The sequence below is a fragment of the Panthera tigris genome, chromosome C1 (assembly GCF_018350195.1).
Source record: "Panthera tigris isolate Pti1 chromosome C1, P.tigris_Pti1_mat1.1, whole genome shotgun sequence".
NCBI classification, from domain to species: Eukaryota; Metazoa; Chordata; class Mammalia; order Carnivora; family Felidae; genus Panthera; species Panthera tigris.
Genome location: NC_056667.1, coordinates 204155166 through 204182918, shown reverse-complemented (window position 1 = coordinate 204182918; position 27753 = coordinate 204155166). Strand labels below are relative to the sequence as shown.

General features: G+C 42.0%; 1 protein-coding gene across 2 annotated transcripts in view; it reads left to right on the top strand.

Moving 5' to 3' along the window:
- PAX3 (paired box 3) overlaps window positions 1-27299 on the top strand; it is a 96560-nt gene extending 69261 nt beyond the window's left edge. For both annotated transcript variants that reach the window (XM_042995434.1, XM_042995433.1), the window contains exons 6-9: window positions 6623-6788; window positions 7872-8086; window positions 25911-26157; window positions 26651-27299. In XM_042995434.1, the coding sequence (XP_042851368.1) occupies window positions 6623-6788; window positions 7872-8086; window positions 25911-26157; window positions 26651-26685 (663 nt within the window). In that variant the 3' untranslated portion in view covers window positions 26686-27299. The remainder of the gene's footprint in view (window positions 1-6622; window positions 6789-7871; window positions 8087-25910; window positions 26158-26650) is intronic.
- The last annotated feature ends 454 nt before the right edge of the window (window positions 27300-27753 follow it).

The following is a 27753-nucleotide window of genomic DNA, read 5'->3' as shown; positions in this document are numbered from 1 at the left end:
TGTCTTTCTCTGACTGATTTCACTTAGCATTATAACTTCTAGATCCATCCATGTTGTTGCAAATGGAAAGATTTCATTTGTTTTTATGGCTGAGTCCATTGTATGTATGTATGTATGTATGTATGTATATGTATATGTATATCTATCTATCTATATATATATCACATCTTCTTTATCCATTCATCTATCGATGGACATGTAGGCTGCTTCCATAATTTGGCTATGGTAAATAATGCTGCCGTAAACATAAAGGTGAATATAGCTTTTTTTTTTATTTTCTTCTTTCTTTTTTTTCCAATATATGAAATTTATTGTCAAATTGGTTTCCATACAACACCCAGTGCTCATCCCAAAAGGTGCCCTCCTCAATACCCATCACCCACCCTGCCCTCCCTCCCACCCCCCATCAACCCTCAGTTTGTTCTCAGTTTTTAAGAGTCTCTTATGCTTTGGCTCTCTCCCACTCTAACCTCTTTTTTTTTTTTTTTTTTCCTTCCCCTCCCCCATGGGTTTCTGTTAAGTTTCTCAGGATCCACATAAGAGTGAAACCATATGGTATCTGTCTTTCTCTGTATGGCTTATTTCACTTAGCATCACACTCTCCAGTTCCATCCACGTTGCTACAAAAGGCCATATTTCATTCTTTCTCATTGCCACGTAGTACTCCATTGTGTATATAAACCACAATTTCTTTATCCATTCATCAGTTGATGGACATTTAGGCTCTTTCCACAATTTGGCTATTGTTGAGAGTGCTGCTATAAACACTGGGGTACAAGTGCCCCTATGCATCAGTACTCCTGTATCCCTTGGGTAAATTCCTAGCAGTATATAGCTTTTTGAATTAGTGTTTTCATATTCTTTGGGTAAATATCCAGTAGTAGAATTACTGGATCATATGATAGTTTTATTTTTAAGTTTTCACGGAATCTCCATAGTGTTTTCCACAGTGGCCGTACCAGTTTGCATTCCCACCAATAGTGCATGAGGGCTCCTTCTTCTCTACATTCTCGCCAAACACGTGTTTTCTTGTATTTTTGATCCAATGGGAATTTGAAGCCACCCAGCAAATCTGTGTCGTTCAGAAGTTACGATAGGTATGGAACATTTGGGCCTGAATTCCGTAATGATGCAAAAATATCATCACCCTGAAATTCTCAGCAGGAGTTTGCTCTTGGGGTGAATGAAGATGCATGCAGTTGAATTTGCCTTTCTGTGTGTTCACGGTCCTCTGACATTCCTCAGAGCCTGGCGCTTCTCCTTGTCAACCTTACCCATTCTTCCCCCCGCCCCCAACCTGTTCTCTGTACAGTGGTCACAGCTGGAAAGCAGCACTGGGAGAGTGGGATGTGGAAAGAGAGGGGGTGTGGAGTGAATGAGAAGGTCCAGGGATATTGCATCTTATCCTGAATTTACCTACTTGGAAAGTACTATGTTGGCATTGTCACATTACACATCGCTGAATGTTGTGTTTAATCAAGCATTTTAAATGTTGTGAATTCCCTTTCTAAGCATTAAGTATTATATCCTCTCCCCATTTTTCCAATTACATTTGAAATAACCCATCTGGAATAATGTAGGTTAGCTTGCCTTTGAGAACCACACCAAAAATCTGAACCAGTAATTTCTTGATGGGCAAAATTAGACTTACACCATGGGATAATTAGCACTAATCCATGAAACTTGGAAGCAAATTTAACCCAAGTCTCCATTCAAGCCAAACTGGCTTTCAATTATTTGAGGTGTTATTTGGGCACTTTCCTGTTTGCTCATGGGCACAAAAGGCTTTGGCTGTAGACCACAGAGCTGGGAAGACAAAGCAAGGGTTTAATTCTTGGGTGTCTAAGATAGTGACGGCAATGTGATGTTTATACTTCATAGCTAACTTTTTTATTATTATTATTTTTTTTTACATTTGTTTATTTTTGAGAGACAGAGAGAGACAGAGCATGAGCAGGGGAGGGGCAGAGAGAGAGGGAGACACAGAATCAGAAGCAGGCTCCAGGCTCTGAGCTGTCAGCACAGAGCCCAATATGGGGCTCGAACTCACGAACCGTGAGATCATGACCTGAGCCGAAGTCGGACGCTTAACCGACTGAGCCACCCAGGCGCCCCAATAGCTAACTTTTATTAAACACTAAATACTTCCTAGGTGTTCTTTCAAGGGCTTTAATTGTAGTGTCTTATTTAATTGTCACAACAATCTTGTGAAGTAGCTTTTTGTTTCTCCCACTTAGAAGATGAGAAAGCAGAGGCCCACAGATAGTCAACAATTTGTTCAGGGTCACAGAGGTAGCAAGGTGGGGGGCATGGGATTCAATTTTTGCCCGGTCTGCATTGAACCTGGGCGAATAAAAGGTATTATTGTATCTTTTAAAACACAAAGCTTTCTTCAACTTGTATTGTTGAAAGTCTAGACAAATTGGTTACTTATGTGACCCAAGAAGAGAAAAGTTTAAGAAAACCCTATTCTCTTTTTGTGGATCATTATCTTTTTTTCCCATAGTTATCATGATGTGATGAGGATCTTTCAATCAATTTAAATTTTGCTTCAAAAATTCATTGGATATTACAGTACCTCAGAAATGGGTCTGAGGATCATTTCCAAAGGCAGGAATACAGCTTTGTGGAAGGGGTCTGTAGAGGGACCAGTAGGGAAAGATCCGGGGGCAGATGAAAACGAACCAGGTGGCAGTTCATCAGATGAATTAAAAACTTGCTTTGAGGGAGGGTTTTGATGCCCTGTGGTATTATACAGGTTAATTATCAGCATTTAGCTGTAGCTAATATCGTTATCACCCAACGTACGCCTCCTGCCCCACTTCCTTACCATGTTAGGTGTTATGTGGAAGGCCAGGTAATGTGTGGGGAGGGTGAGATTACATTGAATTATAGATCATAGACTTACATTTAACACGTAGGTAGCCAACTTTGTAAAACTTGTTCTTTCTGCCCTACTGGCTAAGAAATTGATGCAAGACCCATATTCTCCTTTGGAACATCAGAGGCCAGTTTGTTTCTGTTGCCCATGCTATTCTTTTCAGAACAAAGAGCAGTTTCTAGTAATTGTAACAACTGAGTCATAAATGCATTCCACCCGTTTCAGATGAAGTTATTCAGTGTTGTGCACTCACCCAGTTCATTTAGTAGATGAATCATTGATGTTTAGGAATTAGTGATACAATATTGAATACAATGTTAGTGATACAACATAAGACCTCTGAACGCTAAGAGAATGTCTTTCAGTCAAAGATGGGGTCATAACAGTACCCCAGGATCCCTGTGCTTGGTCAGTTTAGATATTGAAAATGAAGGTTATTTCAAGGACACTTTTTTTCCTATTGAAAACAGTAGGTACGTCTTTTATGAGTTTCAAAGTAGAAAGAAGGCAAGGACTACTTTCTGATATATATATGTAATTATATAATTATATATAAAATATATTATATATAAAATTATATATATTATTAATATATATATTAATGTTTCTTTTGGCAGATACAGCTGGTTCTAGGAAATGCAGAAGGCTGGCAATGGCAAGATAATAAAAAATCTGGTTAAATGGCTAGAGACAGGAAGGACAGTCCTTAGGAATCTCTGGTTCTCTCAGGAATAGCCCTCTGGATTTATTTAGCCTAAATTTAAACATCATTTAAATTCCTTCCACTGGCAAACTCTTGAACCTCCTGTCGAAGGTTTGTTTTGCAGTAAAGATTTGCTTCCCCAAATGATTTCTCGTCATCTTTTGTTGTAGGTATAATAGATACCGCATTGTAAATACTTTAAGAACTTTTAAATACAACTCCTGGTAGGTTTACTCAGTGTGTCTTCAGTATTTGTATCATTTTGGAAAAATGAAAAGAAAACCCCCAAAAACCATACATCCCTAGTCTTTTGGATGCCTGAAGATATTTGTAGGAAGTCATGATGTTTCTTATTATTTCTTGTTTGAGCAAAGACATTTTTCATGTAAAAAAACAGTGGGTTATGGAGGAGTTAGAGTGATCTTGGATCAAAAGTAGGTTGAGATTGAAGGAGTGATCAGGCATCACCACCCACTGGATAAATCAAACTTGGTTTACTTATCTAAAGGTTACAGAAGGAAGTTGGCACAGAGAGGTCGGGAGCATGTTCTGATAACAATGGAAGTACGGACTCAGTTCTTCATAAACGATCTCAACAGAAGAAGGGAGGATAGCTAGTCCGAATGAGTGAACTTTTGAAAATTCAGCTCTCTTCCCAGCCTACAGTGCACATAGGTGTCAGAAATCACTTCACCTGGGCTGAGTGTGACTCATTAATCTGAAGGGTTTGTAATATAAAATACGACCATGGTGTGTGGTATAGTACAATACACTCAGGCTTGAATACAGCCCACATTCCTTACTCTCAGCCTCCTTCAGCCCCAAACAGCTTGTTCTAAGCACTTCTGGGAGTCATGATAACAGATGCTTAGCTTTGCGGAGAGAAAACACAGTTGATACAAACCTGAAATTGACTGCTTGCTGTTCATGGTTCTATTATCCCAGGTGGCAATTTATTAAGTTAAGTAAAACTCTAATTCAATTATGTATCAACATGGGAAAATATTGACTTACCTTCTTTTCCTGTTGGAAACTTAAGGAGTATTAAATGCTAGTATTTTGCGGAAGTTCAAACAGCTTTCCTTACCAGTGTCTTACAACATGCCAGGAGAAGACCAGACTCCTTTCCAGGCAAATACTTGGGTGAATCACAAAAGTTTAAGCAGATACCTTGGCAAGGTATTTGTTAAACTGGGTTTTCTTGCTCCAAGATGGAGAAATTCTTCCCCCCACTCTTAAAAGTTTCCATAACTTAAAAAAAACAAAAAACAAAACAATTAAGTTGTCTAATTGTTAACTTTGCTCTGTAAGGAAATCAGGTCTTACCTTTTCTTGGACACTCTGGTCTCCTGTATTATCACCTCCATCAGGAGTGACCTTTTGTTAAAATCATACCCATATTCTAAAACGAATTCAAATTCCGTCTCCACTCCAAACTCTCCCTGATTCTCTGCATTTCCAAATATGGAGCTTCTGCTTCCAGGGAGCGATTATTTTGGTTTCCTTAAGGGCTCTGTGCATTCCAGAGGACAAGTCTGAAAGCTGCTGGAGTGCAGGGAATTCTGGCTTATCCTGACATTTTATTCATCCCTTTTTCCCTCTGAACCCCAAGCACAGTACTTTATCCATGTGAAGTTTTCAACGAACTTCTGATATAGGACTTAGACTATCTTTAGTTGGTAGAAATACTCTCTAATTTTTTTTTTAATTTTTTTAAGTTTATTCATTTATTTTCAGAGAGACAGAGACAGTAAGAGTGGGGGAGGGGCAGAGAGAGAGGGAGAGAGAGAGAATCCCAAGCAGGCTCCGCACTGGTAGCGCAGAGCCCGATGCGGGGCTCGAACCCATGAATCCGGGAGATCACAACCCGAGCCGAAACCAAGAGTCGGCTGCTTAACTGACTGAGCCACTCCGGTGCCCCAAAATACTCTCTAATTTTAAGGGAACGTCACATACACACTGTCTCAAATCATCCAAAGTTCCACATTTAAGGGGTGCCTGGTTGGCGCAGTTGGTTAAGCGACTTCAGCTCCGGTCATGATCTCATGGTTCATGAGTTGGAACCCTGCGTCAGGTCCGTGCTGAGAGCGCAGAGCCTGCTTGGGATTTTCTCTCTCCTTCTCTCTCGGCCCCTTCCTGCCCTCAAAAATAAATAAACTTTAAAAAAAGGTTCCACTTTGAAGCTGCAGCTGTAAGAATTGAGCAAGATGATGGGTCCCATTAAAAGCCTTGTATCACAGTTGCTCAACATTTGGGTATACGGTTACATTTCTCACCCCTATGGTTGCCATTTCTCTGGCTACTTACTTTGAATTCTTTCAAGGCATTTTACTATATTATACCAAAGTTTTTCTGAGTATATGTGGTTATCATAGTGCTTGGCATAGCGTAGTATAGGTGCTTTAAGCTGTTGTTGAGAGAAATAATAAACTAATTATTTAAGGGATCTTCTTAGATAAAATGCTTTCATTTCTTGAAATACTTACCTCTTTGGCATGTATTTCCATTAAGACCAGAACAATGTGTCAGCTTTGAAAGAGATGGTAAGATGGCTTCATTTAATCAATTATCACGAGCTATGCTTATAACATAGAAACGCTAAGTCAGACTGATGAAAATATTAAATACAAAGTTAGCGTGATAGGCAAGCCCTAATTAGGATATATGTCACGTACGGGTCCGAGAGGTGCTCGTGTCCTCGCTTCGATGTGGAAAGAGATCGAGGTGGGTAGGTGTTGCTGATGGGGACAGTGGAGAGCTCCTGTGGTTCCCAGTCATGCTCGGCCATCCCTGCCCATGGTCGCCATGGGGCTTGTGGGGGCTCCGAGGGCCCATGGTCGGTCCTGGAAACCCCTCTCCCGACCCCTGACATTGAACTCTCCTTTCTCCCCTGACAATACAACACAGAAGGTAGAGGGCTCTTGCATCTATTTGCCCCGTCCGTAAGGGGCCTTTCATCTGTTTTAGCATGAAAAATTCTTTAAGAATGTACTATTATTTCATCAGTGAAATCCTCAAATTTTAAATTAAATCCATAGGTTTGGTTTAGCAACCGCCGTGCAAGATGGAGGAAGCAAGCTGGGGCCAATCAACTGATGGCCTTCAACCATCTCATTCCGGGGGGGTTCCCTCCCACCGCCATGCCGACTCTGCCAACATACCAGCTGTCGGAGACATCTTACCAGCCCACAGCTATTCCGCAAGGTATGGAGGAAGGGGGAGTCCGGGGGTTGAAGCGTAACTCCCAAGGCTTTCTCTGCTGCTTGTTTTACACAGCCAGGGGAACCCGGGGCGATGCTGACGTTGTTGCTACTTGTAGGTTAATTGCATGGTATCAGGTGATCCTACATGTACCTGTCACATTTCAGAAACATAGTTGGCTCTATGACATTATTTGGATCTCTCTAGATGAACCGTGCTATAATGTAATACTATTTCATTATTTTAAAACAAAAACAATGAGACCAAACAAAACAGCTCTCCCAAATCAATATGGGATTAGCTTTGGCTTTATTAAAGTTTTACTTCGTTTGTACTCCAGTCTGCAGTTAACTAAAGTCCTATGATGGTTACTAACAATAGTAATCGAGCGAAGGTAAGCTTTGATAAAGTCACTGCTGGATGGCATACAGAGGTAAATGGGATAAGTGATAAATTACTTGGGATTAAGAAAGATAGCACTGCAGACGTTCCACACGAATATTTAGGTGCTTTGAAAGTACGTTTGACTGGGGGCACCTGGGTGGCTCGGTCGGTAAGCGTCTGACTCTTGATCTTGGCTCACCGTTGGTGAGTTCGAGCCCTGCGTTGGGCTCCGGGCTGGTAGCAAAGACCTTGCTTGGGATGCTCTCTCTCTCCCTCTCTCTCTGCCCCTCCCCTGCTGGTCCTCTCTCTCTTTCTCTCTCTCTCAAAAATAAATAAACATAAAAAAAAAAAAGAAAGAATATTTGACAAGAAATGTGAGCCTTGCGATTCTGACACTGGTTAATCCTTACCCTGATTAATAACATTCGCTACCAAAATAGGCTCGTTATCATTGTTAATGTGATTTCTGCTCTCGTTTTCTGGGTGAGTATGCCAGGAAAGTACGGACGTCAGTTACGTACTTGCGCGTAAGTGCGGAGATGTGGCTGTGGCTGTTATGAGTGGCTCTATACGCATGTTGTGGAATGCAGTTTGAAATTACTGTTTGGTCTGAGCGGTAGATACCGCTGGTGGCTCGGTGATGTGACCGTCTTCTGCTGGCCTGCACCGGTGCCTCCGAGCTGACAGTCTTCTCCCTTGCAGCCGTGTCGGATCCCAGCAGCACCGTTCACAGACCTCAGCCTCTTCCTCCGAGCACAGTACACCAAAGCACTCTTCCTTCGAACCCAGACGGCAACACTGCCTACTGCCTCCCCAGCACCAGGCATGGATTTTCCAGCTATACAGACAGCTTTGTGCCTCCGTCTGGGCCCTCCAACCCCATGAACCCCGCCATTGGCAATGGCCTTTCACCTCAGGTCAGTCCCGTGTTTCCAGACAGACGATTTGCTGTATACTAGAACCGAACAGTCAATTCCCCGAGGCGGTCGTATAATGAATTGCCAAATTTAAACCATAATGTACTCTTTCTACAAGCCACATGATTTCAGTTTTCTGGTTTCCTTTCTCTCCACCCTTCCTACGGGCCCGTATCAAAAGTTGGAGCTTGGACTTAAAACCCAAGTGATTTTTAAGGTCATCGTGGATATTCTGTGTTTACACCGAGTTGTCAAGGCAGTGGTTGGCTCCACCCCTAGGTCTGAGCTTTGGGTCAGAAGCTCACACACATTTGTTGTTGCTGTTGTTGTTTTCAAAAAGGTACGTGATCAGCTGATACGGTTGTGAACAAAAGCACCCAATATGAAAACACCAAAGCTTTTATAAAGCGATCGGAGGGGAAGCAAACAAATTGCGTGGGGAGAGATCAGCTGATGACTACAGAACTCTGGGATAAATGAGTTATAAACGCACAGATTAGGAGAATTACTGCGACTTTGGGAATATATAGATATTTGAATGTTGTAATTGTTTTTCTAATTTGCATTGGACTGTGAGCCTTTCTTCAGAGATCATATTAATAAATTGCCTTGGTAATTGCATGTTGGAGGGTTGGATAAATTTCCTACATGTGGCATCTGTGTGAGGTTGACATTATTAGCAGTAGTTTAAATACAGATCGCTTGATTTTATTAGGAGAGCTCTTGGCCCAGGTGGCGAGGATAGCTGCCCACTAAATTTGGAGAAATGTCACAAAGGGGTTGCAATCTATAATTGCAATCGAGAATCTCTTCAGGGCGGAGAGTGAGAGTTTTAACAGCTTTATCTTTTCTTAACCCCCTTTTTCCTCTTGGTGGTGAGAAAAACAGAGAGAAGCTCAGAATGACAGAAATGAAAAGTGAAAAGACAATTATACTCAATTACACACTCATCACCAACTATCACCGCTGCCTAAGCACCAAGAGGGCATTCTAATAGGCAGAAAATGAGATTTTAATGGCACAAAGGGTGGCCAAAATAACGACTCATATATCTTCGCCTTCTTCGTTTTCTTCAACTTGTGGTTTGTGTGTTGGGAGTGCAGTTCCTGGGCTCTGCACGAGGGTGATAACTCTGAGCAGCTGAAAAGTTCAAAGCCGTCGGAGTTGAAAAGAATGAATAGCAAAGGCAATGAAATAAACATTTCTGCCTAAAGGCAAAAGTTCATAAATCCTTTTTTGTAACAGTCAATGTAATTAAGTTTCATAGATTCCTATAGCACATCCTGGGATAAGAAATAAGAGGTGGCTTTAAACCTCGGCTGAAAAATAACAACATGAAAACAATGAACGTGCTTCCTACAGGACTCTAATACATTGAATTTCCAAGTGCTGGCATTTGTAAATGTGCTTTTGCCTGAAAATCATAGACTTCGATTAGTAGATTCCTCTTTAAAATGCCCAGATTTAGAGGGTATAAGCTTCTTCCACAGTTGAGAAGTTACATCAGAAGTAGTTATCTCTGCGGTTTTTAGCATCAGTAGTCTGGGGCCATAGCAGAGCTGTTTTGAACACGGTTTGGTTGAATGTTTTGATAAAAGTAACCCTCAATAACCCTAACTGCTTCTGTAAGGTGAGACCCAGCACTCCCTTGGCATTTCTTTCCTGTTCGGCGGCAACAGGAAGAATGACACAAATCTGTATTCTAGAAGTGAAACTCCTGACTTCGTGTAAGCGTATGAGCTTGTATGTTATAATCAGTATATTATATTTTTTATATTATATAATTGGAGCTATTAGCACTTAGTCTTGAAACTGTTAATCTTTCATTGTATGATTCCAGAGTTGACAGTAGAGTGGGAATCATTCCAATATCAAGCAATGGAAAATTCCACAGGCAACTCCTCCAGTATTCCTTTTCTACACTCTGTTAATTTTCTCACCTGTTACTTCATACATATTCAGGATAGTTTGCATTTCAACCAGACATTTCCCCCTCAAACTACCACGAGGAATCCATGTTGTTTTAGTCCTTACAACATCCCCAGTGAGCTGGAAAAGGGACAAATAATACATGATGAAATTCCTCCTTATTTCTTCAGGCAGAGTTGGGGAGTAAAAGATGGTGAGTGGATCAGAATCATGCCAAACATTTAAAAAACAACAGAGGAGGAGAATTGGAAATTAGAACTTGGATTTCTATAGCTTTGGGATTCATCACTTCTCGGGATCGCCTCTATTTAAGCAAGGGGGGGAGGACCAAGCCTTGGTTGTTTGGCTTTGTTAGGAATATTGTAAAGAAAACTTGAAGACGAGGCCACTTTGAACAGCCCGGATTACCTATTAACCAAAGAAGAGAGTAAAGAAAGGGTCTTTAGGGGCACCTGGTTGGCTCGGTCAGTTAGGCATCTGACTCTTGGTTTTAGTTCAGGTCATGATCTCATGGTTCATGAATTCGAACCCTGCGTCAGGCTCTACGCCGACAGCGTGGAGCCCGCTTGGGGTTCTCTCTCCCCCCCCCCCCCACCTCTCTGCCCCTCCCCTGCTCACTCTGTCTGTCTCTCTTTCAAAAATAAACAAATAAACTTAAACAAAGAGAAAGGGTCTTCAGCCTTCTGAGTTATTATATAGAAGTGCTTATTAACATGTTAGATCATATGATATTCAAAATGGAACTAATCCTTCCATGTCTCCTCTTCCTCTCCTACTCCTCCATTTCCCCTGCTTCTCTCTGGACCATCTGATATGCAGACAAATCAGCCGAGGCTCAGAGAGCTTGCTTGAGGCCTGCTGAAGACCACCAGATAGAGAGATTTGAGGTTGGAAGCTGGGAGGCTTGGCCCGTAGTAGGATCTCCCCCACGAGAGTACACAGTTGGGCAAAGAGGAAACAGATTTCATGAAAAACAGCGGCGGGGCGGGGCGGGGGGGGGGCTTTCGCCATATTTTAAAATCATTTAGTAGAGACAAATTTTCTAAACTTTTGGTTCAGGTTAACTGATACTCTTGCTAGTACATTTTGTACATGGTTTTTCAGCTTCACTCAGTTTGTCTACCAATCTTTTAACTTCCCCCAATAATAAAGGTACTACATGGTTATTGTAGAAAATGGAAAACATTTTTTTAAGAGTGTCTTCAGAGTGGAAAAAAAAAACTCCCCTGGGCAACACTGTTAATATTTTTGCATATTGCCTTCCAGCTTTTTTGAGTCTTACGCCTTTAAAGAAACATACAACTGGGGGCACCTGGGTGGCTCAGTCAGTTGCACATCTGACTTCGGCTCAGGGCATGATCCCGCGGTTGGGGAGTTCGAGCCCTGCGTTGGGCTGTGTGCTGTCAGCGCGGAGCGCGCTTTGGATCCTCTCTCCCCCTCGCTCTGCTCCTCCCCTGCTTACTCTCCCTCGGAAATAAATAAACTTTGAAAAAAAAATATATATATATATATAACTGAGATACTAGTAGTATATAGCTTTCTTCTTTCTACCGCTACATTTCATCAGAGGCCTTTCCCTACCTACTAACTTAAATGGAATTGGGCCTAATGGTTTTGGAGTTATTACGGTCAGTTCATGGTAGATCTTTCCAGTGGAGGCTGGTTGACATGTTGAAAATAATTTGCCCATTTTATTTGACTCTTTTTCTAGTGGTGTTGGCCATTCACACTTGGAACTCACGAACTAGGATGTGTGCGAACTGTGATGGCATGGGCTTTCTAGTTTCCCGTCAAGAACTTAATAGACACCACCATAAAGAAGGGCAGGTTGTTTCTCCGTGTGTGTGTGTGTGTGTGTTTCTTTTGGAGCCTCCGACACGTCTGCTCCCTCAAGCAAAGATTCCTCTGCAGCTTGGAATCGGAGCCATTAGCCAAATGGTATTTCTTAAATGTCCTCAGTGCTTTTCTCGGGGAGGGTCTCAGCCTCATGAGGGACAGGTGTGAAGCAGCAACTCGGGAAGGTCACACTTGTCCAGCTGGCCAGATTTGAGCAGCAGTGGACTGACACGTATCTGAACAAAATATCAGAATATTGACGGAAACTTTTAGGAACTTCGGGCATAGCCTTCCTCGAGTTGCCGAAAGGGTCTGTGCAGCGCCTAATCGTTGGCAAGTTTATCTTGTTCTGAGGAAATCAGTAACTGTAGCTGAGGAACACGGCCATTTTTCTTATGGAAAAACTGAGGCCAGGGCAACGCGGTCATCTAAATGACAGGGTGAGTTACCGGCGGACTTAAGAGCCAGATCTCTCTCTCTTCCAATTGTTATTCTTGTATAAACACAAAGTACACACATTTCGCCTGCTGAAGAAGCGTCATAGCCTAGCAAGTTTTCCATAGGCTCTGGCACTGACGATATTTGACCCGATTTCCCTGCAGGCGTGGTCAAAAGCTTTACAAATGGAGGGTTTGCCTTCATATTCCCCTAAAGACTGGATCTGTCAGGGGGACCTGAGGCAAGAGTCTCAGTGATGGGTGACAGAGGGGGTAGGCTATGGCCCGAACCTTTTCTGCTGTCTCTGAATTGCATTTTGTTTGAGCTACCTAACGCCTTGAGGAGATGGGGCTTATATCATGAATGACAAACAGCCCCGGAGAAGAAAACCGTTTGAGTCACTCTAGCGAGGGCTTTCCCCCCGCCGTGGTAGCAGCCTTCTTTCGAAAAGTTGTGTTCTCTTGGTGTGGGGACAATGCAGACAGAACGCAGGGAAATAGAGACCACGCGTTTCCCCCTGCAGACCCGGATGGCATGTTACCAGCACCTTGCTGCACATGCAGGAGAGAAAAAGGAATGTCGACTTGGAGTATGAAGTGCCGAGGAAATACTACCAGATGCTTAAGACATGAGACTAATTAACATTTGGCCCATGTTCTTCCAATTAACTTTCCTTTGCAAGAAACACTCCCTTCACTGCCCCCCCCCCCGGAACACACATAGCCAAACCCCAAAAACAAGGCCAATTAATTTCACAAACTTCTATCATTTCGTGCCCCACCCCCATCCCACGTCTACAGTCACCGCAGTTTTTGGTCACAGCTTCTAATGATTTCTTGAGTAAAATACAGTATCGGTGGGGTTACATGGTTTCTAGAAAGCTCTCTCTCTCTCTCTTTTTTTTTTTTTTTTTTTTTTTACTGTTATGTTGTATACAAAAATGGGCCAACTTGGCTGCATTTAGGGTTCATCAACCATTGCAAATGATTCTTCAAATGTTTTGGGTTTGGTAAAACCTAAAACACATTTTGCCAAGCACTTTTCCTCCTTAATTTTTCAAACTGTGTATTTTAGGGAAAATTTGATCCATATGGTTTTGATTCATTTACTCTTATATCATGGGCCTTTTTTTTTTTTTTCCTATGGAGCCATTTGATATCCAAGAAGCTTTCTGAGCCTTTCCTATGTTCATTTAAAAAATTTTCCTCCTTAAAAAAGAGGAAATCCTCTTTGCAACCTCAGAGGCCATAAAGTTTTAGTGCTCTCTCGATTCAGCAATACTTAAAAATACATTTGGTATAAATCTGGATTATTATGAACACATTTTATGTGTAGAGCAGATGGGCAGATTTTCGTTTCTGGTTTATGAGTGAAACCAACGACAAAATAAGAAAATAGGCTTAAATTACAAAAAAAAAAAAAGTTTTGTGTTAAGCAACCTATAACTGTTATTAATAAGTCCCCACGGTAAGAGCTATGCTCGGAGGCCTCATCTCAAATTTTCGTCCCGGTCTTGGATAAGATGTAATTGAGTAACCAGTACACCTGTCCTATTTCATGGATAATCTGCTGAGGAAAGAAAAAATTCTCCTGCAGACTCGTTGTGTTCAAGGCTTAAAAATGCTCGAATGTTTGCTCGCCGCTCGTCACCTAAGGAACAAAGCACAGGTCTGCACGTCTCATCAAGGCTGTCGACCATTCATCTGTGAAGTCTGGTTGTATCCTCGCAGCTCGGAGGGAATGGGGCAGACCCAAGAAAGAGCCAATAGCTCTTCACAGTAATGAGATCATGGTTAACGGCAGAGGACAACCAGGATCAACTTTTGTTCTTATTCGCATTTTACAAAAGAAAACCTTTAGCTCCGCCACCCATCCAGTCGCTTTTAAAGAATAATATTAAAATTGAGATTATTAGTGTGTAATGTATGTAAATTGCATATTTGGTGGCAGCCGTGCCTGTTAGCCAGTGTCCTCATTTCATGCATATATGTATTAGACCGTCGTGGTTCCATTTCAAATTAGACTTCAATTGCTCAGCGCAGTTTCTTTTGACAAACATTTGTTAATCCCGAAACTTATTAGGGAGAAGCATTTGAGTGTTAATATGTGTACACAAAACTCAAGACTGCTTTTGATTTTGCTTGTCACGTTTTTTTTTTTTTTTTTTTTTTTTTTGCACCATGGTGTTCGCATTATCTCAGATTCCTTAGCTGCAAGGCCGGTTGATGGTTCTTTGTCCAGCGAAGGAATAAGGGCTAGCTTACCGCGGATCAGTTTGTTACGTGGATGAGGTGTAGTCATTAAGAATGGTTGCGAGGGGTGCTTTTCTGTTTCACGCAAGGAGCAATCTTCTTCACTGTGGCGTGGTAATTCCTTGACCTTTTCTTGTACCGTTGATCCATGGAAAAGCGGTAAGATTTACCCTGGTGGCGGGGCCGGCTCCTGTTTCAGGAGAGCGATTTTTCTGGATGTTTTCGGGCGTACACGCAGAAGCCGCTTCATGCCAGGCCATTTGTTTTGGGTTGCAGGATCTGTGCCCTCCGCCCTCCTTTATCATTGCAAAGAGCCAGCCCAGCAGCCCATGTTCCAAAGAGGTGCTTCCCTCTGTTTACACTTTCCAGAAAGTCACCTGTGGAGCAAAGAGGAGTGATTTTGATTTAAAGAGATTGGTGGGGTGTCAAACAAAGCTCGGACGGACGGAGAGACAGACATGCCGTGCAAAAGCAGCAGCCCTTCCGAGGCTCGAGCCTCATTGTTTCATTTCTGAAGCAGGCCGTGAGCTCAAATCCAAGGCTGCCAAGCCTCCCGTATTGAGGAAGGCTCCAGGATGTTTATGACCATAAATGAGCCCATTTCAGCCACACCAGGATCACTGTTGACCGTGTGCATGTTTCTGTTCCCCCCGCCTAGGTTTTCAGATGTTCTCCGCGGTGAAAACATTGTTGCTAATCCATCTGTTGAATTCAGTGCAGGCTGTAATTGACCTGGTGCCTTTGGTTTTTCTCCGAAGGCTGTGGTTGCTACCCTTACAGAATATGAGGAAAGCCCTGGTTTGTGTCAGCTCTGGCCACAGCCTCTTGAGTTAGTTACAGATTGGGAGAATTTTGAAAGAAACAGCTACTTGGCCGAAATCTCCTTTTGAAAGAAGGGCGGGAGCAGCATCAATGACTGAATCTTACATCATCTCACTGAAATGAGCCACAAGCAAACCTTTCTCGCTGAATTAAATTTTTTGTGTGTCTGCTGAGTTGATTTAAATAGAAACTCCATCAGCTGCTTTCTCCTGTACATTGCACAAATCAAAGGCAACACGCCCATGGTTTTTTAGGCCCATTCCGATTTTTTTTAGCTGTGGGGGAGAAAAAAATTGTGTGTGGTTGCTGGGTCTATAAGGAAGCTACTAGAATAAAAAGTTTTTCTTTGTCGTTGGTAAAACACAGGAAGACCGTGCTGGATCCTAGTGTGAGGCCACTGGTCTGAATCAACCCTTTATATGTGGTTGGAATGCAATGTAAAGCTTTTAATTTATTACTGCATTTGCAAAATGGCAATATCTACAGAAATCTGAATACTTGCATATTTATTCAATTAGGGGCTGAATGTGTGCTTTGTAGTGCAGACGCAGAAGACTGGATTTAGTCATTAGTTGTGTACTATTTTTTGTTTTCTTTTTTTCTAAAGAAATCTGTTTTTGCGAAACAGTCTGGGTTTCATCAGAGGTGTGTATTTTTCAATGTACTGTATGCTATTTAAAAATTACTCTTGACATTTAGCTGGAGTTCGGTAAACCAGAGTTGCTGAGATGAGCGACAGCACTGTTCCTGCTGATTGTTCCTATGAGAACGATGGGAGATTGTGAGACAGTGCATTTTGTAGACTCACAGGGTAGTGTTTCCACCTGGAAGGGGGTATTTCCTCCTGGTGAGAGAACCTCAACCCTGAACAATGAAGGAAGCAGGCGTTCTTGAAAGAAGTATCTTTTTCTCTTACAACAAAACAAAACAAAACAAAACAAAACTGATGTCTCATTTTGGACAGTTTGCATTAAAAAAATTTAACTAAACTTCTGATTTAAGAACGCTCCGTAGTGGTGAGCCTCTATTTATGTGTGACTCCATAGGAAAATTTCTAGTTCAGTGTCAACCCGTCCATGACTCTCGCAGGCAGAATTTTTTCTTTCAGCCTCTGTGGACGTACATCGTTGTGTTTGCACCTTGTTAAAACACATACCAGGCTGTGTTACATAACAATGCACCCGTTCCCCCTTTTACTGTGAGCTTCTGGAGGAGTGGTGCTGGGTCATAATCATCTTTGAATGATGATTCAGAACCCAGAAACCAAACAGTGCCTCGTAATCCAGGCTCATTCCCCATAGTGGGCTCCCTGAAACAGTGGTTTGGGGAAAAGGGATTCGGAGTCAACAATTTGATAAGTGTTATCTTTCAAAATCCCAGGGCCCATGAGACTACTAAAGGCTCTGACAAGGCTTGCAGTATGGAAGCATGTTTGTCTAGCTCAGCGTTTTCTAATTCAACTGTGGAGCCCTTTTGTTGAGTATTAAACTACCAGGTTTTGTGGAACACTTCCTAGGAAGTGCTAAATGAGAGAAAACATGGGTGGAGATCTGCTCACGAGTTGTCCATTTCTAAAACGCTTCCCTTGGGTTTTTTTCGCAAGTGAATTTTCTTTCTATATAATGTCTGATGTTATCTTTCACTTGGACACATTGTCCGCCCCATCCCCACCACCTGTATAATAATAACGTAGCATGCAAAAGAGTAATTTTAAGGAAGAAGCTATTAACTGCTTAATAATGTTTAGATAAAGGCAGAGAAGGGTGTAAAGAGAGGCAAGAGAATTCTAGTGACTAGATTGCAGTGTGGATGTAACTCATTGATCTCAAGAAGGAGGCCTCAAGGTCAAAAGCAACTAGATTCCAAAACTGATCAGCTGTGTGTCTTCAGGCACGTTGCTTAAACTGTCTTCACTTCTGTTCCATCTTCTTGTTAAACTGGTACAGAAGTAAGGACTCCTTTTTGGTGTCTGCTTAGAATGCAGTGATTGTCATGTGCCTGAGACAGGAGAGTCCCCAGAAATACAATGTACAACACTTAGTTTTGTTTGAGAGATTCAGATCACGGGGTGCCTGGGTGGCTCAGTCGGTTAAGCGTCTGACTCTTGATCTCAGCTCAGGTCCTGATCTTACCCTTTGTGAGTTTGAGCCCCATGTCAGAGCTGTCAGTGCAGAGCCTGCTTGGGATTCTCTCTCGCCCTCTCTCTGCTCCTTCCCTGCTTGCTCTCTCTCTCTCTCTCTCAAAAATAAACTTTTTTTTAAAGAGAAATTCAGATCCCTAGAATGTAAGAACACTCACTCCAGCAAGAATAAGGGCCACGATTCGTCATTCCATGGGCCTTAGAGTGGGGAGGGGCAGGGTTATCCTAGTGGTTCCTTTGCTCATTCTCATTTTGATTTATTGAGATACAATATTGACATGAACACGTTTTGAAAAATCTACGGTTCAGCTCCTATGGGACTGGAAAGATAAGCGAATCTGATGAACGCTATGCTTCTCTCTCATCAGTAGAAGATAAAGGTAGCTAAAGTAACAGGTACAGTGGAAGGATCTTCGAAAGTAAGGGACAATCTGAGTAGTTGAGTTACTAATTGGGGAATAGTCTTTTAGTCAGTAAATTACAAAGACTCTGTTTAGTCAAGATCGGGAGGCGCAGGTTTAGTTTCTGTAGCTCAGAGAACCATGTAAGTGGTTTCACTGTGGGCCCCATATGTTCCCAGCATCTATCAAGTTGCCTGTGCAATAGGAGACATAGCCACTGTCCAATTTATGATCAAGGACACAAGTACATTTTCAGGTAGATGAGCAACACAACATCTTTGTGTTGACTCGGTGTCCCTGGAGTTGGGTAAGAAAGGGAATTAAGGTACATAGGATTTTAGCTTAGTGGGGTAGTAGCTTCTGGTTCTTGGAAGACTGTCTTCTCAGACGTCCCATATTGATGGCCTTGCTGCAAGTGTCCGTGCATCTCGGAAATCCTGTGAAATAGGCAGGAACACATTTCTTAAAAGGTATATTCTTTGACGTTTGCAAGGCTGCCTTCTGCTTTCCCATGGTTAATAGAAATCGCCTTCCTGAGATCTACTCATTAGATTAGTATGACTTGGTCTTTTCAGTTGGCTCTTTTCTCTACCCTGAGAACATACCTTCTTTCACTTGAAGAGAAGGGTAGGGAAGCTTCTCTTCTATAATTTTAGGCATTTAGTAGATGGAGCCTTAGGACTCCATCTTAGGACTTGGGCAGCCATAGAAATATTTGCCTACGTCACACATGGTCTAGAAGGAAGAAGAGATTTCCTTGTTGAGATGGGCCACTGTTTTTCTCCCTTGGTAGGCTGGAATGTCTGTCCTCCATGTTGTTAGAGCACCGGGGGGAAGGGAAAATCTCGGGGGAAAGAGAATACAGTGTAGCCCAACATCCTTGGTTTCACAGGGGCAGCGTTGAAGCCCTTCTTTCTAAAAGCCAACGTGGACTTCAAGTTTATTATAAGTTTGTGTGTGTGTGTGTGTGTGTGTGTGTGTGTGTGTGTGTGAACCTTAGAGCTGGGCAGTTAAGGTGCAGCAAGATTGGCATTTATGAATGGTTATGAAGGTGAATCAGCCCTCCAGTTCCTGGAATGCAGGTTTAGTTTATGGGCAATTAGAGATGAAGTTTTAATCCCTGAAGTATTGTGGGATGCCCAAGTGTAGAGCTTTTCGCTTTTGTGATTTGGAATCCTAGATCCCAAAGGGTCAGTGAATATTTAGCAAACATGTCCTGAAGTGGTCATGAAATTAAACCCAGATATATGTTTGATTTTCTACAGTCATGTGCTCAGGCAGGTTTTTGAAGCGGTGATGGGTTTGAGTACTTACCTTGGAGAGGACTGTGGTGGTGATGGGAAGAGTTAACAGCAGGTAATGCCATTCCTTCCAGAGAGAGTTTGAGACTCTCTGTGGTAAGTGATGAATGAGGGTATCTGACCCACATCTGTTTTCCATTAGAATGGAACATTGCCCTGACATCGTTAGGAGCATTTGTCAAGATTCCCTGGACAGAGCTTCTGTAAATTACATGCTGCAAATGTGTCAGGGTCAGATAAGAGGATATCATTAACTCCCTCAAGTTTACTCAGGGCTCTGTCAGTCCCTCTTAATATGCTAACAGCCAACGATTTTCCTTGAGCCGTTTTGTTGTATTTTTCATTCATAGAAGAAAAAAAGTCTGCGCTATACTCTCCCCCCCCAATATTGCACATGTTCTTTTCCCATAAATCATATTAATTGTAGACATGGTCACAAAGCATATTAAATGCAGGCATGCGTAAATGAATTAAAACATATGAGAATTTTATTATGACCCATGGTGGGTCTAACATAGTCAAATACCAACTGTATTAACTGGCATACTTTTTCATTTAGGTGGCGTAAGCGTTCTCTTAATGGGCTTTATTTTGTTGGTACTAGATGGACGTGCTCATCATTGGCCAGAAGTAAACACTGTATACGTGCATGTGTGTATGTGTGTGTGAATGCGTGTGTACATACACGTCATTACCGCAAACCATTTCTGTGCTGAGACTTTGCCTGGTTTTAAGTGTTAGTCGGCAGGGCCGAAAGAGTATTGCTATCAATTTAACAGCTTAGCTCTATTGAGAAATAGGTACCCTGGAGAACTGATGAAACAAAAGTTATTCTGTGATTGGCCAGAGGGCTGGAGATGAAAGGGCATCTAGAACTTAGGGTTTATCCGAGACAATACTTGCTGTGCTCTTTTCAACTAAATCTTAGAAATCCGCGCAGCGTATGAACCACACTTGTCCGGCACTCATACTTTTGAATCATGCATTAAACATAGCTACTTGCAAAATGTAAGCTAAGGATTAAAATTAAAAATAAGGATGTGGTAGCTGTTTTATAAGCACGGTGTTCTATCTGGTTAGGTAAAGGTCGGCCATGCCCTTCCCATAACTGTGGGTGTGGGTGAGAAGGTCACCATACTTACCTTAAAGAAACTCTGCCCTCAGGCTACTTCCCTCTTACAGCTTTTAAACCGACAGGGCCAAAAATCTAATTATTTCGATACTAATCAACTGCAGGATAATTCCTAAGGCATTTGAATCTGAAGGCAATGTTCTGGTTCTCCCTTGTCCAAATTTAGGCTTTTCAAGCCTCAAAGGTACAGTCACTGAAATATAACCATCAGATGACTCCCAGAGCAGCTGTGTTTGCAAAACACACACACACACACACACACACACACACACACACACACTCTTAAACGTTCGAGTATTTTTGTTTCATTTTGAAAATAAATTAGAGCCAAATTCAATATATATACAATCAGTATATAGAGTTTGGGAGGGGAGGGTAGAAGCTAAAAAAAAAAAAACCAAACTAAAAAAACCCCTTTATATCCTACATAGCTATATTTCACGACAGTTTTCTAAAATGTAAATAAATGTGCATCATTAAATGTGAAATCACAAGAACATCTGATTAGTTCGGCACAAACAAGAAAACAAAGACACGAACCAGGATTCCCACTGAGGAAAAAAGATGCACCGAGATATACACCATAATTTGCTAAATCATTTGAGATTTTTGATGAGCTCTGAGCCCTTTCAGCTGATGGCAAAAACCGTAACCTGCGAAGACAAATATTTTCCAGACACGTTGTTTTCAATGTAAATCTTCATTTGGCCCATAGTTTTTATCTTTTATATTTCATCTTGCAATAGGAAAATTAATTCAGGAGAAAGATGTCGTGGAACAATTGTCGAGAGTTAGTTTTTCCTGAACCGTATAATCTTCCAATCAAGATAGGAACACCCCGTTCGGAATTCTGAACCTGGAGAATGACTTTAAGGAGATCTTCAGAAAATGTCTCTGATCATTCGAATAACTGGAGAATCAGCGTTAGCGTCGGCACATGATTCTAAGGCTTTGAATTTTTTTTTTAAAAAGCTTATCCTTAAAACAATCTAGAAACAGTGTCTGGGAAGTGTTTTTGGAGGTAACAGTTTAGAAATATACTTAATAGGCCTTTTCAGACTCCTCACCTGGGAGCTGTACTCAGACTCAAAGGAGTTGTATATCCCAGGGGGACACGACAGCGATCTTGGTCATTGTATCTTCTGGGCTTCTGTGGCATTTAGTAAGAATGTGGTCAGTGTTCCGTAGACAGAACTGAATAGTTCCAAGTGCACTTATTTTCCTTTGAAATTGTTTGTGAAAACTGGGCAATTATTCTTCCCTTGACTCCAAATTAAAAAAAAAAAAAAAATTAGCAAAAATGCCAGTCCTGTAGTAGAAATAGCTCACTAATGGTTTATGAGGGGGGGAAATACCCCACTTTGCAACAAATGGAGATTTTATTTTAGGCTTCAAATGACAAATGGCTGTAGGAAAAACATGTATAAAAGAAATCGTGACAATATTCTTAGAAAGAAAATATGGCTAGAAGACATTCCATAGCCATATTGGGGGAGCTCTAAGAAGTTCGTTTACCAACTTCTTTGTGGAGCAAAAAAAGAAATTTCCATAGCTTCTCTTGAACCACATGAAATACAAAATAGCTTTTAAAGAAATGTACATGAAAGTGTAATGGGACCCTTCCATAGAGATTTGAGGTTTTAAATTATGTTAGGGGAAAGTAATGCATGTTGCCTTGATATATTCACTGTTTTACTTCCCGACGCAGATATCCTCTTCAGTTTTCAAATGAGAAGTTATTTGAAAAGATGTACATTTCTCAAGTTTTCTCCATGTGAAATCCTGAAATCAATCATGTTAGTTTATAATTATTTGTTAGTGTCCATTTTGGGCCAGTGCCTCTTGCCCATCCTTAAATAATTCTGGAGAAAGAAATGATGGCAATATGTGACCATCCCAGTGGAAAGAACTGGTAGGAAAATGTGTGTCTCTTAGGCTCTATCAGGGAAGACCAAAGTTGGGCTCTGGTCCTTTTAAGTGTTTCACATTGGCCACTACAAGTCCTGGACTGCTGAGCGAAGGGCTCTTGCTCAAGCAGAAGCTGTCACTTGCTTTCTGTGTGTGACATTGGCAATACTGATAGGAAGACCCAGTGTGGATTCCTTCCTGTTCCATTTACGCAGCAGCCATCCCTCCTGACCGGGTCGTGCTCTGCAACGTCTTAAGGACGCTGTGCCCTGGAACCTTAAGGAACTATCTTTCCAATGGCCCTGGAAAACGGCTCTGGCAGATACGGCTGTATCTTCTCCATCCTCCTGCAGATATACTTCTAGGTCTTAGATTTAAGTCTTGTCCTAAAGTATTTCATAAATTCAGAACTGCAAAAAGTTTCTCCCTGAACAACGTAAACTGAATTTTGCTTACAGGAAGGACTCATTTCTTCTCTTTTCGGATCTTCAAGGTTTTCTCCAATGGACAAAATTATTACCGCTTTCAAAGTTATGCAGACTAAGAAATATATGGCAGAGGATGAAAAAAAAGTTTATCACAAAAATGTACAGGATACCTCATGGGCGAGTGTGCGTGTTTTGAATAACATTTCGCTCTCACTCCTCAACCTTCATTGTGTATAGAGTACTCCTTTTCTCCCTTGAAGTGACATAATATTAACTATTTATTAATATTAATATATTATAATTACATAACATATAATTATAATATACTATAATTACATAACATAATTATAATATACTAATATATATTTTATAACATAGTAATATATAATATATATTATATTTGTAATTATAATAATATAATATAATATTATAATATTAACTACAAGTAAGTATTTTCACAAGGGGTGCTATTTTAGTTTAAAATGTATTTCCTTTTTACCCAGTGCCATTGGCCATTTTTCTTCTCTGGATTCATGTAATTACAAAACGGCTTTTTCTAAGTACTTGTTTTTACTCACACAGCTTATTTGCAGTAAAGTATTTGTGCCCTGTGTCCTTACCCCCCTTTCATTGAAATAGCTACATTTTTCATATTGTTATTTTCCCCATCCAGATACCCATGATTTGAAGGGATGTGCTTGGCACTGAAAGACTTCCGTTTTAGATCCTTTTCTTCTAAGAGACACGAATGGATAATTTGGGCTGAAACAAAATACTTAATAAACTAGACTGTCAATAGCATTTTTATGAATGTTCCAAACATATACTGTAAAATCATCTACACAAACTCAAAGGCAAAAAAAATAAAAAAAAAACCCATGCAGGTGGAAGAACATTCAGGAAATAACTCAAATGCATTCTGGGTTATGTTCACAGTTTTTAGAAGGAGAAAATGAAGCAATCAACTGACCGTAAACGGTGTCGGGTAGGGCCCATGAGAACCCCATGTTCTAGAGACCTCTATCGTACTGCAGCTCTGAATCAGACTGATTCTTTATTTTGTGACTTTCGTTTTCTCCAAATGCCCAGTAAAATAAAACTATGCTCTGTCACATGTGATTATTTTTTAAAATATATGTAGTTTTTAAAGCTTTTTAAAAAGCTATTCCGCCACATAACTCAAGGAAACTTAGAGCCCCTGGAACATCTTTAAAAATTTGGGTATTGCTGTGTCCCTTTCTGCACACTGGCCCCCCCTTTCTCACATGCTCACACACACAAGTCAAATGAAAGGCAGACAAGGAAACAGAGAATAGCTCTTAAGGGAAAAGGTGAGGGAAATCGGTGCCTTGTTAAAACACAGGAAGAAAGGGTAATCCATAGAAGGTTTGTAAGCAGACCCCCCCTTTTGTCTCATGGGGCTAATTGAAGATAGATCTGTTTAAAGCTGCATTTCAAGAAGATTTTGTTTGGCTATGAGGATTATGCAGACCTCTCCCAGAGGGGATTGTGGCATCCTCGGTTTTGAAATCTAATTTAGGATGCCTTTTCTGGGATGCAAGAGTAGTCCCTTGCTGGAACTCCTACATCCAGGATTTTGTGGTCTGAATTACCTCGGGGGACAGCACGAGGCCGGAGATGGGGCTTGGGGTTCATTGCTACTCTCTCCTCCTGCCCTTATTTGTACTTTTAATTTCTTCCTCAGATACAACAGGAATATTTTTTAAATAATTTTTTTAAAGCGTTTTTATTTATTTGAGAGAGAGAGAGAGAGAGAGAGAGAGAGAGAGAGCGCAAGCATGAGCAGGGGAGGGGCAGAGAGAGGGAGACAGAATCTGAAGCAGGATCCAGGCTCTGAGCAGAGCACAGAGCCCAATGAGGGGCTCGAACTCATGAACAGCGAGATCATGCCCTGGGCCGAAGTCAGATGCTCAACTGACTGAACCACCCGGGCACCCCGATATAACAGGACTATAATGGCATTGCCTGCAGTTGTGGGCTCCTGCACTAAAATACTTGGGAAACAGGTAATATTTGGGGGGGGGGGGCTCTACACACAGTACCAGATTTCTTCTGCAACTGCTTGTTGACCCCGGCTGCTAGATCAGAGCAGCGGAGAAAAATCCCTCCCTCTCTCGGGTGGCAGTTTTCCAGCTGCCAAATTAATTAGCCACTTAACTTCCATCACAAGGGGCTGTAAGGGTCAGCGAGCTTGAGTTTGCGAAACCCTTCCCCATGCGCATCTGAAAGTCATTCTGTTTCCATAAGGTGGTTTTTCTTTCTTTTCTTTTTAAACTTCTCTTGCTCTCCAGGGTTATTTACAACACCTAATGGACTTTTTAGAACATGTTTGCATTGCCACCTTTTCTTTCCTTTTAACACTTCTTATATATGAAATGTTTAGAGAAGAAATGAAAAGGCAGGTAGTGGAGGCAGTTGGTTACTACTCCCTTCCTTCCTTCCATTCATCCATCCTTCCCTGCCTCCCTCCTTCCCTCAGTACCTAATATGTGACAAGTACCAAGTTAGGTTCTAGGACTATAAAGGTAAGTAGGTTATTAGCCTCAAAACTCTCATAATTCAAAGTAGGTGAGCAAAGTCATGATCGCGTAGTGGGAGGGATGAATAAAACGCTTGGGAACATCGGGGAGGGAGTAATTATTTCTGATTACTGAAAGATGGCCGCGTTAGGGAGAGGAACCTTCTGGAGAGGGAACGCTATGAAAGCAGACCTAGACATCTGAAAATACACAACGAGGATTTCATTTGACTCCACTGAGCTTTTTAAAAAACATAAGCAAACGTGTGTTTAAAAATCACATGTGAAACTTCCAGATGTAATCTATGATTAGCCAGCGCTCTACATGAACAGATATAATGTCTCCCTCTGTCCTTCTGTCCCTCCTTCCTTTCCCCTTCTTTGAAATTCTAGTCCGATTTTATCATGAGAGGCATGGTGAGTCTCTCTTTCCACCTCTTTTTCTTTTCCCTCCCCGCTCCCCCCTACACCTTCCTCCCCCCCTTCCTTTTTTCTGAAACTGCAGTCAGATGTTATCGCTGCGCACGAGGCGGTGTCCACGCCCCTTTGCCTTGCAGTCATCGTCTTCTGGAAGGCCCTGTAACAGCAGATTTCCGAAGAAATAAAAAAGGGACCTTTCCGGTGATTCTTTCAGCTCTCGGCTCTGATCTGGTCCGCCCTGCATTCTTACTTCCTCCCAATCTGCCCGTCTACTTTAGGTAATGGGACTCCTGACCAACCACGGTGGTGTGCCCCATCAGCCCCAGACCGATTATGCTCTCTCCCCTCTCACCGGGGGCCTGGAACCTACCACCACGGTGTCGGCCAGCTGCAGTCAGAGACTAGACCATATGAAGAGCTTGGACAGTCTGCCAACGTCTCAGTCCTACTGTCCACCCACCTACAGCACCACGGGCTACAGTATGGACCCCGTCACCAGCTACCAATATGGGCAGTATGGACAAAGTGAGCCTTGGTCTTTCTGGTGGGGGGAATTCCTCCTGAAAGGGCGAAAAGTCCCCACCCTTCCTTAAGAAAGGGGGGAGGCACCATTAGGCCTTACATCCCAGTATCAATGTTGCGGCAAAGCCAGCCGATTGTCCCGGCAAGGGCTCCCTTGTCTAATTATTTTCTTAACTGATGTCAACGACATCTTGCGATTATTAATTGCCAGAGATGTGAAACCTGATTGCCACTAGGTAAAACACGAGGGTTGGCCAAAATGAAATAACCCCTGGCATTAGAAACACATGTTCTTAATGAGGTCAGCTCAAGGATCACATGGGGTATAATCCCAAGGACACAGACTTGTGTCAAACTTGTCCCGGAAATAAAAATATTGGTCTCGATCCTTTGATACCGTGGTATGAAATATGACATCGTCAGCCTGTAGCTGATTTTGCCTCTTGCTGTGAATTGTCCCAACGTGACCTAAAGAGCTGTGTGTGTTTCCTTACAGGTGCCTTTCATTATCTCAAGCCTGATATCGCGTAAGTGAACTGTCCACTTGCAGCTCGAACTGGCCTTGTTTCCGGTCTCCCCAGCCTACACGTGAAGAATCTCCTCAGAAAACAAAAATCAGCTTTTTGGGGGGCAGTCTCGACAGGAGACCAAGAAGAGTGGTTTTTTCTTTTTCTCCCCCCTCCGGTAGTTGGTCTCAAATTCTTTTGAACATGTTGGACAAACGCGATGGAAGAAAGAAAGGCCGGGAACCGTAAAAAGACAAACACAACATTTGAAGGCAATGATTTAACGTGGCTACATATCAAATACCCCAACTCTTCCGTGCTGATGATCAAGGAGCTAAAACATTCCATTTGTGTGTGCGTGTGTGTGTGTGTATGTGTATGTGTGCGTGAGATTTATCTGGACTGGTTCAGGCAAGCAGAATGTTTCTAAAGTAAAGTCAGAAAGTACTCTAAAGTATGACATGTTTGACGTTTCAATGCTGACACTTCTACGATCTTAAAACTGCTCACGTAACAAAGCAGGAACGGAGGAATCCTTGACCTTTACACACTGGAAATCGATATAAAAATAAGTGACACCATTTTTAGGAAGCTAGACTAGATGTAAAGGACCTCCCAAATAAATTATTTGTGATCTCACCTTCCTTTGTAACCCAGTTGTCAATAAATAATGTCCCGGGCGGGCAGCCTTGCTAACAGGATATGGGATAACAGGAAGAAAAGCTTGTTTTTTTTCTCGGTGTGGGGAGAGGTATGTGACATTTTCCCAGTTCGTTTTCATTTGGAAGCCGACCTGGCCAACCTGGGGGGAGGGCGCGGTGGAGAAGAAGTGACGTGCGTTCCCACAGCTGCTTATCGGTGTGCAATACTGTGTACCTCACGGATGCTCTGGCAGTGGCCAGGGCCGTAGAAACAGAATCAGAACTCTATTTTTGCAGGTGCTTTATTTTCGCAGCCCATGATTCATGGCGGTAGAATGCATGATGTTCGCCATTTAATGGACAACCAACACCCGGCTTGCTCCTTTTGACTAGAGACCGTGTTCGAGAATAATGCTTTTAACATGATGACGTTTACATTCTTCTCTTTTCTA